This window comes from Oryza glaberrima, chromosome 12 (genome assembly GCF_000147395.1).
Source record: "Oryza glaberrima chromosome 12, OglaRS2, whole genome shotgun sequence".
Lineage (NCBI taxonomy): Eukaryota > Viridiplantae > Streptophyta > Magnoliopsida > Poales > Poaceae > Oryza > Oryza glaberrima.
In genome coordinates this window covers 21,776,937-21,789,486 of record NC_068337.1, presented here as the reverse complement: position 1 = coordinate 21,789,486, position 12,550 = coordinate 21,776,937, and the positions used below count along the sequence as shown (strand labels likewise).

The window sequence follows — 12,550 nt, the reverse complement described above, 5'->3', positions numbered from 1 at the left end:
TGGAGCTTCGGCCGAGACCGTGCACACCATGTGGTATGGTATGCGGCGCCCCCTTTCGACCGATGCTCCTGCCGAAACCTACATTGTTCCTGCAAATAGAGTTTGTTACTTGTGCGGCTGGTATTATTTTGCCGCTGTTTGCCCCCATGGCCAGTGGTATACAAATATATATAAATTTACTTTTGCCGGGCCGAAGGGAACAATATTGGGCTTTCCCTTCATGGGCTTTTTTACTGTGCTGCTCGGTCGATGGGAATTTACCGTTTCGCCTACCCCTGCGACACGTGGCACTTTATTAGTGGTGGGTAGGCGAACCGTCGCCCGGGTGGGCTATATATTCCCACCCTTCTGTCCTTTTCATTGTTACACTTGCCATTTTTACCGCGTGCGCTCTTTTCCTTTGTTCTTTCCTTCCGCAGCGTTTCTTGACCCCTCTGGTGTTTCGCCCATTCTCTTCCTTCGCCATCACATACACACCCTTCGCCATGGCCCCTCGCAAGCCAAACCCTGCTTCAGCGAAAGGGCTGGATCCCGGCCGGGTTGATGATGATAGCACCGCCTTTTTGGGGGTTTCTCTCATGGACGACGTCGAGCTGGCGAAATTGGTCAGCTCTGGGGCATTGGTTGAGGGGCAGGCTTTCGTCCCGGGGAAAGCCGTAGTACCGAAGCCTGTCGACAATCAGAGGGTGGTGTTCGCCGTCTTTTTTGAGGCGGGGCTACGGTTTCCGTGCAACATGTTGTTGCCGGAAATCCTTCGCCTTTTCCAGGTGGAGCTCCCACAGTTGAGCCCATCGACGCTGGTTCGGATCTCCATCTTCGACTGGGCGTGCCGGACTTCCGGGTTTGAACCTGGCGCCGCACTCTTCGACACTATATTTTTCGCCACCGTGAACTCGAAGACAGTGATTACCCCGGCTGGAACAAAGAAGATAGTGTTCGGGAGCGTGAACTTTAACGTTCGCCCTGAGCGGTCCGATCTCTGGCCGGTGAACGCCGCCATGTCGAAGTGGGACCGCCATTGGATGGCGAGGTGGTTCTATCACACCATCCCCTTCGAGGCTAGTTCTGACTCGGTGAAAGCTCTTCGGTGCCGGCGCAGGGTGATTGTGCCGAACCGGAAACCCAAGATTGCCGTGGACAGTGCTATGGAGGCGCGGTTCGTTCTTCTACGAAAGGTTTGCTCTCGCCTTAGCTGCCGTGACTTGGTTGGGAATTCTGTATGCTTCGCATCTTTCCCCTCTCCCAGTCATGGCAGGTTATGGTTGATCAGAGCGAAGAAATTGACGGTTTGCCGAAGCTGGTTCTCCTTGAGGGAATGAATAGTAAGACTGTTCTTTCGCTATGCACTCCCGTGCTTTGCTATTTTGCCTTGTTCAACCTTTAATGTAGCTACATCCTTTACTTTTACAGTGTTAACCCTCGACCAGGCTGAAATCGAAGCCCGCAGGATGATCGGCGATGTGTCGGTCGTCGAGTATAGCCAGCTGTTGACACGACAAGCAGCTGGCCGGGCGAACCGGGTTTACAACGGTGAATTGCCTCCCCGGGCGAACCCCCACAAAGCCGACGACGATGCAGGACATTCGCGAAAGCACATGCGGACAAGTAAAGCTTGCCCCTAGGAAGCGAAGGGTTCCTGCTTCGTTGGATTTCGACGCCGATGATGAGGACGATGCCGAAGAGCATGACGGCGAGGAAGAAGGGGAGGAAGAAGAGGAGGCGGAGGCCGTGGCCGAAAAGGCCGCGAGCGAGGCGATCGAAGACCGCGTTGATACTCCTGGCTACACTCCCACTCCCAGTCCGGCCACAACGAGACCGGGGTGGAGTCGAAAAGCTCCCCCCTTCGACAAAAAGATTTGGACGGGGCGAAGGCCCTAGTTGCATTCTCGTTGGGCAAGGCAACGAAGGGAGGTCCGGTCAAGAAGATCTCTAAGAAGAAAGGACTCGTCGACGTCGCTCGCATTTTCAGCGACGACGAGTCTTCTGATGGGACTCCGACTTCGCCCGCTGGCCGTAGCCTGGACCTTTCGATCGCCCCCGTTCTTCCACTTGGCGCTGACGGAGCAGGCGGTAGCGCTGCCGCTGGGGCTTCGGCCTCCGCGGAACGGATCATGACAACTGCGGCGAGGGTCTTCGGCAGCCCTCTGCGTCAGCCGGTTGCATCGCCGCTAATCGAGGCGAAGGGGAAGGGGGCAGCCGTCGAGACTTCTGCTTCGGAGTATTCGCTTGTGGCGCCTCATTTTGCCCCTGGCGATTTCGAGACCCGGGCGGACCTCCTTCCTTTTGTGGAGGGGGTAAGCAATCTTGTCTTACCTGCCAATACCCCGAGTCTGTTCACCGAACTGAACGAGTTCGATGAGGGGTGTTTTGCTATCAAAAGCTTGGCGGTTCAGGTATGTTTTTTTTTCTCTATTCTTAGTTTTCCCCTGCTTCTTTACTTGTCCCATAACTAATATTTGCTCTCTTCGGCGTTCCTATTTTGCATCCAGATCCTTGCGGCTCACTGTTCGACAGAGCGAACCATGCGGGCTCGTCTTGACGGATTCAAAAACCGTCTTCAGGCCAAGGATGATGAAATAGGCCGCAAGAATTTGGAGATGGAGGCCCTCGCCAATACCCTGAAAGAGGCGCAGGCTGAAAACAAGCGGCTCCAATCCGAATTGGAGAAAGGGAGAGAGGCTAGGGCTGAGGTCGATCACCTCAAGGCCGAACTGGAGAAAGAAAAGGCCCACTCCACCGTGCTGACGGATTATTATAACCTCACTGAGCCGAAAATGGAGGCTCTTCGCCAGGAGGTCAGCAAGGCCGAAGCGAGCGCTGCGGAGGAGTCGCGGCGGTTCTCGCGGGAGATGGCGAAAACTACCGAGTCCGCACGAATGGCGTGCCAAACGCTTCGCCTCGCCCTTACTGATATGGGCGCAAAAGTGCGAGGGGTCCCTGCCGAAGTGCCTATGGCGTACTTGCGCATGTGCTCGAGTGGGGCACGGTTTGGCTTCGGCCATGACGTTGGCAACTTTCGCACTTCTTGATTTGCTAAGTAATTAGAGATAATTAATGGTTCACACTGAATAATATTGTTGTCGAAACGACAACCGCATACGTCGAAAGACGTGGTTGCTCAACAGTGATTGGAAAGAAACGAAGTGTGTTAGTTTTTGGAATTTCTTCCTCCTCCGTCTCCCTATTACATGGCCCTAGGGGACTATATATAGCCCCATTACAAGTTCTTACTGCTAGGGTTTAGGTTACACAGGGGAATTTACACGATTGTCCTTACGAAAGGGACGTTCACAAGGGTACACAACGTTATGGAGGCTCATGGGCCCCTGATGGGCCGTCGGGCGATCGCCGGCCCTATAGCCCCTAGGCTTGATGGGCCGGGAAGGCTTTCTCGGCCCTCGCGGGGGCGAACTCGCCACGGCAAAGTCGTCTTCCTTCGGCAGATACTCTTCGCCTTGCACCCTTCGTCTGGGACGCCTCTAGCTTACTCACTCCTCGTACGACCCTTCGCCTCTTGCCATTCTTGCTCCGTAGTCTTCGCCATGGGTTTCGGCAGATTTGGTCGAAGGGCCTCATGCCATCCGCCAACAAATATAATAGCAATGGGTTGTTAAAAAGTCTGATAGGTGAGAGCATTTCATAGGATGTGTCGATGTGTCGAAAAGCCTATCATATAAACTTAATTATAAAAAATGAATGAATTTCATTCCCATTTCTTAGAGTTGGGCCTGACGATATTGCTTGGCCACGCTAACCAAGATGGCGTGGTAAAACAATATTATCACGTCAGCCAGAGATCGGTGTGGCCAACATTGTTTCGCCACGTCAGTCTAACTGAAAATAAGTTATGGGTGATTTTATTTTTTAAAATTAAAAACTTGAAAGGTTTAAAATAAAAAAAATAATCGTCAACAGCAGCCGGCATGGGGTTGCCACATGCATGGAATGCGCCAAATTAATTTAACCGCAACTACAATGGCAACGGACTTGATCCGTGGTGAACAGCAGCCGGCATGGGTGATTCGATGATGGTCTCTTCACATGAAATAATCGGGAGAAAAAAAAGCTCAAACCATTAACGTTATCATATTTTGTTATATTAGAAATGGAATCAAATGCTCAAACCCAGTGGCGGGGACAGATTTAGCAGGGCTGGGCTACTATAATCTACAAAAGTTTGTCTTTTATCTTTTTTTTCTTCAAATCCTTCCAAGTGAAAAGTGAATCCAAAATACCGTAAGAATAGGCCACGTCATCAAACACGAATTGAGATCCAGTACAGTCCTAACTGTGACTGCAAGTTAGGAACTGCACATCATCTCAGCCATCCATTTTTTTAATGAATGGTCTAAATCTGATGCTACAGTGTTGCTGCTACAGTAGTTCTACGGTTTTTTCAAATGTAAACAGTACTTCATACATTTTGGACCCTTGAATTTACATCAAAAGGTCCTAGTGTGACTGCTTATGTTGCAGTCACACTAGTGTACTGCACCGGATCCAAATCCATCGAACACATATTACCCGTTCGATGCTGATTGGGATGAAAATAAGACTGTTGGATTGGATAGGGAGAAGTAGTAACGAAGCAAACAGCAGTGCAATACGAATGAAAACTGAAGAAAATACTAACCTAGTAGTCACCGGTCAGGTTTCGATTTTCATGGTATTTTGAGGCCTAGTTTAGTTCTCAACGTTTTCTTCAAATTTTCAATTTTTTCATCACATCAAAACTTTTCTACATACATAAATTTTTAACTTTTCCATCACATCGTTCCAATTTCAATTAAACTTCTAATTTTAACGGGAACTAAACACACGAGTTTTTTTTTCCTGGCACTTCCGCTATTTGCCGCGTGGCTTGCATTTTTCTTGTTGTAATTTATTTTTTCTAGTGTGACCGGGCTGGTTCCCGGCTGATGTCTTGTATCCGGTGTATACTATGTTTTCAGCGTGGATTAGTACGTGTACGTGCGTCATAGTACTTTTTCACTTTCCTTTTGATTTTGCTAGCCAGTTCTCATCCTGAGACTTTTACTCCCTCCGTCCCACAGAGAGTCGATTTCTGGAGGAAAGTCTTTGTCCCAGAAAAAAACGATTTCTGGAGTAGCTGTTTGTGCACGCTTTGTGCTTGCATGTGTACTGTGCATACTGCCATGCATGCAGCCACAATCTGTAGTCCATGCACTAAGGCCTCTCACAGTGCACCGAGCTGGCGTGGATCCTAGTTGCGCCAGCTCGGATTTTCGTTGACGTAGAGCGAGCGACCGCGCCTTAGCTAGGTTTCTCGGCAGGTAACGGAACCTCACCAGGACCAAGGCACGCAGCGAGGAGAAGATGTGGGACGCGCGCGCTGTGGGCGGCGTAGCCTCGTGCTCGCGTGCCCCTAGCACCCAAAATCCCCGATTCGCCCTCCCAAAATCCCCTCCTGCCACAGCATAATTTCTCCCGCCACATATTGGATTGGAAGAGAAAAGGCAAGAAAATCTTAGGGATTGGAAGAGAAGAACAGATCGGATTCAACAAGATGAAAAATAAAACGAAAGCAAAATCATCACAATGAGATTCAACAGATCGGACTCCTCCTGCTTCACCACCCCCGCCTGCTCCGATTCCGCCGACGAGGACGACGACGACGAGGTGGGGAGCGACGTTGACGACGGAAGACTCATCGCTCCTGCCGCCGGCGGAGGACTCGCTGCCGCCCGCCAAGAACCGGCACGGGAGGCGAGGAGAAGGACCAGCTCACCGGTGCTTCTGCTTCTGCTCCTCCTGCTTCTGCTCGTCCTCCTCGACGAACACTACCTCCTCCTCGCGGCGGCAGCGGCGGAGAGAGGAGATCTGGCGTTGACTACCACATCCGCCATCGTGGCCACCACATCCCCATCGGCGCATCGTCTTCCGCTGGCGCCGGAGCCTCCCGAGGACGCTTCCCGCGCACGTCGATCGCCGCGCGAGCCGGCAATCGTGGCTGCCGGCACCGGAGGGAGGAGAAGAGAAGCCGGCGCCGGCGGCGGAGGGAGGAGATCCGGCGCCTCCCGCGCGCGTCGCTCGCTGCGCGAGCCGGCAACCGCGGCTGCTGGCACCAGAGGGAGGAGAGGAGAAGCAGAGCCGGCGCGCAGAGGGAGGAGATTCGGCGACGGCCGTCGGTGGAGGGAGGAGGGGAGTCGAAGCGGTGGCGATGCAAGCGAGATGCGGGAGGGGATGCGGTGCGCACCGGAGAGAAGTAAAAGAGACGGCACGAACAGAGAGAGAGGGGTAGTTGGGGAATTAAGTTGTGGATTTGGTGGGCTAGGTCACGCCCACTGTGGGCTTCGTTTCCTTTACCTGTGTCTCCATCCTCTCCATCCAATTAAGCCACATATATATGGGTGCTTGCACTGTAGGGTGGGTGTCTTTGGGCCAACTTTTTAGACTAGGGGTACGGACCCTATATATTGCACTGTGAGAGGCCTAACTACTGCTTTGCTCGTGCCAACATGTGGTGTGCACATGCTGCCCCCATGCCATCCATCCATATATTGTACTGTTTGCACTTGATAATTACCATAGTACACAACTAATTTGGCACTACATACGATATAATAGCATATTATTATGGAGGGAAGGGCACCATGGTGTTCACAATGGTTCGTTTAAGTTATGCCAGCCATTTCACTTTTTCCCACGTTTTGTCATTTTTTCAGCTATATATTAATTTAAGCATGACAGATTGCCTCTTCGTAGTTGCAAATTACATCTCCTAAACCAGATTTTTTTTTCCCTGTAAGTTCTTCCGCATGTGCTAAGCTTGTGTTTTCTTCCATCAGTTTTGGTTGGTGTTTTTTTTCTTTCTAAATTTCCTTTGTGGCTTGCTCTCTCCTAATTCTTCATGGCTCAAATTGATGGTTGCTGTGTCCGTTGCAGGTTGAGCTTCCTTGTGTGGTTGTCTTGTTCGGTCTTGTTGTTACTCTTTTTCACTTTCGTCATGTCTTCATCTTCGGTTGCTAGGTCACGCCGTGGGGCAATAAGACGCCGTTCTCGTTTCAGTTTTCTTGCTCACGATTTAGGTTTGTTTCCTATTCCTTTTACTTTTCTTTAATTTTTTAAAATTTGCATGTTTTTTGGTCGTGTAAATTTTTTTTTTGCCTTTTATGTACTTCTTTTTCTTCATTTTCGGTTGCTAGGTCACATTTGTCCTTCCATTGGTTCCATTCCTACTCGTCAACAGCTTTAAGATGAATCTATATGTTATCGTCCTCCTCTTGCGTGTGGCTAGTTGTTTTTCCCTCCTTAATCTTATTTTATTATAGTTTTCTTTGTTCACCTACCGTTTTTTTAGCACGCATTTTCCTACGTATTTCTCGTGTGGAGGCATTTTCTAACCGGTTAAAAAGGCGTTTGGCTAATAACCGCCGGCTTCGTCGTAACTAAGGTATAAGGTATGTTCTTTTATTTTTCCTTTAAGTTTCCATATGTTGTTTATTTAACTATTGATGTGACTATAATTATTTTGTTTTTAGGGCATATTTTTCCAGTTAACTCTACAGGTATATCTACTTGTTCATCTGTTGTTTTTCTAAAGAGCATGCTCATTTTCTTAAAGGTACTTCTTTTTCTCTCTTTTTTTTAGGATTTTCTATTTATTACTTAGATTCTTTTTACACTTTCTTATTGTGGTCTTTCTTTTGCTTGTGTATAGCTTCTTATTCTGGCCGCTCTTACTATGGAGGTTCTGATTACTGTTGTTCTATATGTTGTGTTGTCTTTTGGTACTATGAAAGGACACACCAGAACAAGCCCCATCCTGGAGAGCCTATTGTTTACAATAAGTGTTGTCGCCGATGGCGTGTTTCGCTACCTATTTTCAAGGAATGGCCTCATCCTTTGGGAGAACCCATGCATTTTGATGGTTCTAGCTGTTCTAATCATTTTATGAGACTTATGCTTTCACTTCGTTTGGTGTTGATGTTGATAAATCTATTAACACTAGAGATGGCCTGGCCTTCTCTTTCGTATAAATTCATCCAAAAGCTGATACACGCGCACCTCTAAGCATGTTTTTCCTATAGACCAAACCAGAACTCTAAAAAACACCATCAGATTTTAATTCAATGCTATATACACAAATCACTGTTGTGAAGTATACACCAAATTAGAATCACTGTTGTCTGTTCACACTTCCGCGCGGCATCACGCCGCGCGAACCCGTCTAGTAATCTCCAATCATCACAAACTCAGGTCGTGTTTAGTTTCAAAGTTTGAACCCCAAAAACATCACATCGAACTTTTTTACACACAAATTTCCAACTTTTTCGTCACATCGTTCCAATTTCTTCAAAAAATAATCCCTATTAATTCTTTTAGTTTGAAGGATTCAAACCAACATACATGCTAAAAAGATATAAAGTAATTTTATATTTCTTATGGCTAGCTTTAAGCTTAAGATTAGCCATAGTAATATTCTCTTCCAAACACACCTTTCTATGTATAAAGTTGTACTAAGAATATTACTCCCTTCGTTTCATATTATAAGACTTTTTAAAATTATCCATATTCATATATACTAATGAATCTAAACACATATATATGTCTAGATTCATTAACTATATGAATGTGGCTAATATTAGAAAGTCTTATAATATGAAACGAAGGAAGTATTTTATTGCTTATGGTCACCATTACATGCATATTAGAGATGCCCTTAGAGCAGCTACAATAACTAGCGATAAGCCTGTCACATCAGTTTTAGCAATTAGCAGTGAGTTGGAGGTGAGAGAGTATATCACCGGGTGACTATTTAAGCGCTAGCTGTACTCGTGCTCCAACGCAGATACGAGCAATTCAACCAATTAACTGCCATGCAGTGCACTTGTGTCAGGAGAGAGCGTACGGAACAATGAGGAAAATAATAGTTTAACTAACAATGCATTGATTAAACAATGATTTTTATCATTTTGCCAATGTGAAAATTTTTGAAGCAGTGGGCTGTACTACTAGATCTGAGCAGTGTTTAGCTCCCTTTAAACTTTCAAAATTTTCATCACATCAAATGTATAGACATATGTATGGAGTATTAAATGTGGACGAAAAAAATCAATACACATTTTGCATGTAAATTGCGAGACGAATCTTTTGAGCCTAATTACGCTATGATTTAACAATGTGATGCTACAGTAAACATTTGCTTAATAAATTCGTCTCGTAGTTTACAGGCGGAATCTGTAATTTATTTTGTTATTAGTCTATATTTAGTACTTCGTATGTGTGTCCGTATACTTAAAAAAACAATTTGGCGCATGAAATAAACACGGGCCTTGCTCTTTTATAGCCCAGCTTGAGTTCTTCCTCGAGGAAAGGAATCGATCGCTTCTTGCATTGGGTAGCTGTTGTTGTATTGTAGCCTGCATCGAGCATGACTGGTGGTCTCGAGGTAGCCATGGTGGCCGGCGGCGGCAATGGCGGCGCCGCCGTGCTCGTTGGCATCACCGTTCTACTGTTTGTGGTGGTCGTCGTCGTCGTCGTTCTTGTTCGATGGTGGTCGGGTGGTGAGGGCGGCGCGGCGCCGAGCCCGCCGGCGCTGCCGGTGCTCGGCCACCTCCACCTGCTGAAGAAGCCGCTGCACCGCTCGCTGGCAGCGGTCGCCGCCGGGGTGGGCGCGCCGGTGGTGTCGCTGCGGCTGGGCGCGCGGCGGGCGCTGGTCGTGTCGACGCACGCCGCGGCGGAGGAGTGCTTCACGGCGTGCGACGCCGCGCTGGCGGGGAGGCCGCGGACGCTCGCCGGCGAGATCCTCGGGTACGACCACACCATCGTCCTGTGGGCGCCCCACGGCGACCACTGGCGCGCGCTCCGCCGCTTCCTCGCCGTCGAGCTCCTCTCCGCGCCGCGCCTCGCCGCGCTCGCCGCCGACCGCCACGCCGAGGCCGCGTCCCTCGTCGACGCCATCCTCCGCGACGCCGCCGGCGGCGCCAAGGTGACGCTCCGGCCCAGGCTGTTCGAGCTGGTGCTCAACGTGATGCTGCGCGCGGCGACGACGCGCCGCCGCCACGCCAGCGTCGACGCGCGCAAGCTCCAGGAGATCATCGAGGAGACGTTCTCGGTGAACGGCACGCCGAGCGTCGGCGACTTCTTCCCGGCGCTCCGGTGGGTCGATCGTCTCCGCGGCAAGGTGGGCAGCCTGAAGAAGCTGCAAGCTCGGCGCGACGCAATGGTCACCGGCCTTATCGACGACCACCGGCAATGGCGTAGCGGCAGCGCCGGCGATGGCGACCAAGACAAGGAGAAGAAGGGCGTCATCGACGCCCTCCTCGCGCTGCAAGAAACCGATCCCGACCACTACACCGACAATGTCGTCAAAGGCATCATCTTGGTGAGTAGCCATTGATGTCTGAATATGAATTCTAATCTCTCGGGTAGACGTCCACCTGTTTCTTGCATGTCAATTAAATGATTATGAGAAAATTCAAACAAAAAATTGGAAGATAGATTAATATATAATATATCACTTTATAAACATGCAAGTTCAAATTTGACTTTTACAAGTTGTAACAAAAATAACAAACATAACGTACACTCGCAGTTAAATTTATTATTTTTGTTACAACTTATAGACGTCAAATTTGAACTTGTATTTTTGTAAAGTGATATATTACATATTAATCTATCTTGTTAAATTTTTTTTAATTTTTTTATAATCATTTAATTGACATGTAACAAATGGGTAGACGTGCACCTGAGTGTTTAAAACAGTTTCCCATTACTGTCCCACTTCTAAACTTCTACTCCATTGTGATCAACATGTACAATGGATTCGATCATGGTGTGCAGTCGCTCCTCTTCGCCGGCACCGACACGTCGGCGCTGACAATCGAGTGGGCAATGGCGCAGCTGGTGACTCACCCGGAGACGATGAAGAAGGCGAGGGCGGAGATAGACGCCAACGTCGGCACGGCGCGGCTGGTGGAGGAGGCTGACATGGCGAACCTCCCTTACATCCAATGTGTCATCAAGGAGACGCTCCGGCTCCGCACCGCCGGCCCGGTGATCCCGGCGCACGAGGCCATGGAGGACACCACGGTGGGCGGCTTCCGCGTCGCGCGCGGCACGATGGTCCTTGTGAACGCGTGTGCGATCCACCGCGACGGCGATGTCTGGGACGCACCGGAGGAGTTCAGGCCGGAGCGGTTCGTGGACAGCGACGCCGGCGGCGCGGTCACCGCGCCCATGATGCCGTTCGGGCTCGGCCGACGGCGGTGCCCCGAGGAGGGGCTCGCCGTGCGCGTCATCGGCGTGTCGGTGGCGGCGCTCGTGCAGTGCTTCGATTGGGAGGTCGGTGACGACGATGTCGTCGACATGACCGAAGGCGGCGGGTTGACAATGCCGATGGCGACGCCATTGGCGGCTGTCTGCCGGCCCCGGGAGTTTGTCAAGACTATCCTATCTACTTCTATGTGAATAGCAGATTGGCTTCGGTATTGTAGATTGCGTGTGCTATAGCAATCATTGTATTCCAATGGCGAATAAAAGAAACACTCAACTTCCAATTTTATGTTAGTTTCATGTGTATCATGAATTCATGACTTTCTTAGTCAAGTCTAAACCCTGTATAAAAAGGTATGAATGGGTATATAAGTACATCACTCCATACGTGAAACATGGTACTTGTTGATAAGACGATTAATATTTAAATCTTGATTATCATATACAATGATATTCAAGCAAAGAATCAATAATAATAATAATTTGAAAACTACATGTTCAACTTTGAAATTTCAAACTTTTGTGCAAATTAATAGCCGCAATATTGCCCCAAAGTCAAGCCACAATAATGCCCGATATATTTCTTCTCGTACCACAGTAACGACCACGCTATGTTCCAGGGTGCTATTTAGAATATATAAGTACAGCACTCCATATATGAAACATGGTACTAGTCGAAAAGACAATTAATATTTATATATTGATTATCATATAAAAGGATATTCAAGGATCAACAATAGGAATTTGAAAATGACATGTTCAAAATTTCAAACCTTTGTACAAATTAGTGGTCAATATATTGCACATGTCAAGCTGCAATAATGCCTGTTGTTTTTCTTCTTAGACAACAATAACATGTGTGGTGTGTTCCAGGTTACTATTTAGAAGATATAAGTACATCACTCCATAAATGAAACATAATACTGATGGAAAAGACTATTAATATTTAGATATTGATTATCATACAAAAGGATATTCAAGCAATGGATCAACAATAAAAATTTGAAAATGACATGTTCAACCTTTAAATTTCAAACCTTTGTACAAATTTGTGGTCACTATATTGCACATGTCAAGCTGCAATAATGCTTTTCATTTTTCTTCTTAGACCACAATAACATATGTGATGTGTTCCAAGTTACTATTTAGATGATATAAATACATCACTCTATAAATGAAACATGATACTGATGGAAAAGACTATTAATATTTAGATATTGATTATCATATAAAGGATATTCAAGGATCAACAATAAAATTTGAAAATGACATGTTTAACTTTAAAGTTTCAAACCTTTGTACAAATTAGTAG

General features: G+C 47.8%; 1 protein-coding gene across 1 annotated transcript; it reads left to right on the top strand.

Annotated features, from left to right (window-relative positions):
- Positions 1-9,353: 9,353 nt before the first annotated feature.
- On the top strand, positions 9,354-11,577 carry LOC127757055 (cytochrome P450 81Q32-like). The gene is made up of 2 exons (XM_052282477.1): positions 9,354-10,348; positions 10,807-11,577. Exons 1-2 carry the CDS (start codon positions 9,395-9,397, stop codon positions 11,431-11,433), a joined length of 1,581 nt encoding a protein of 526 aa, XP_052138437.1. The 5' UTR covers positions 9,354-9,394; the 3' UTR covers positions 11,434-11,577.
- Positions 11,578-12,550: the final 973 nt, after the last annotated feature.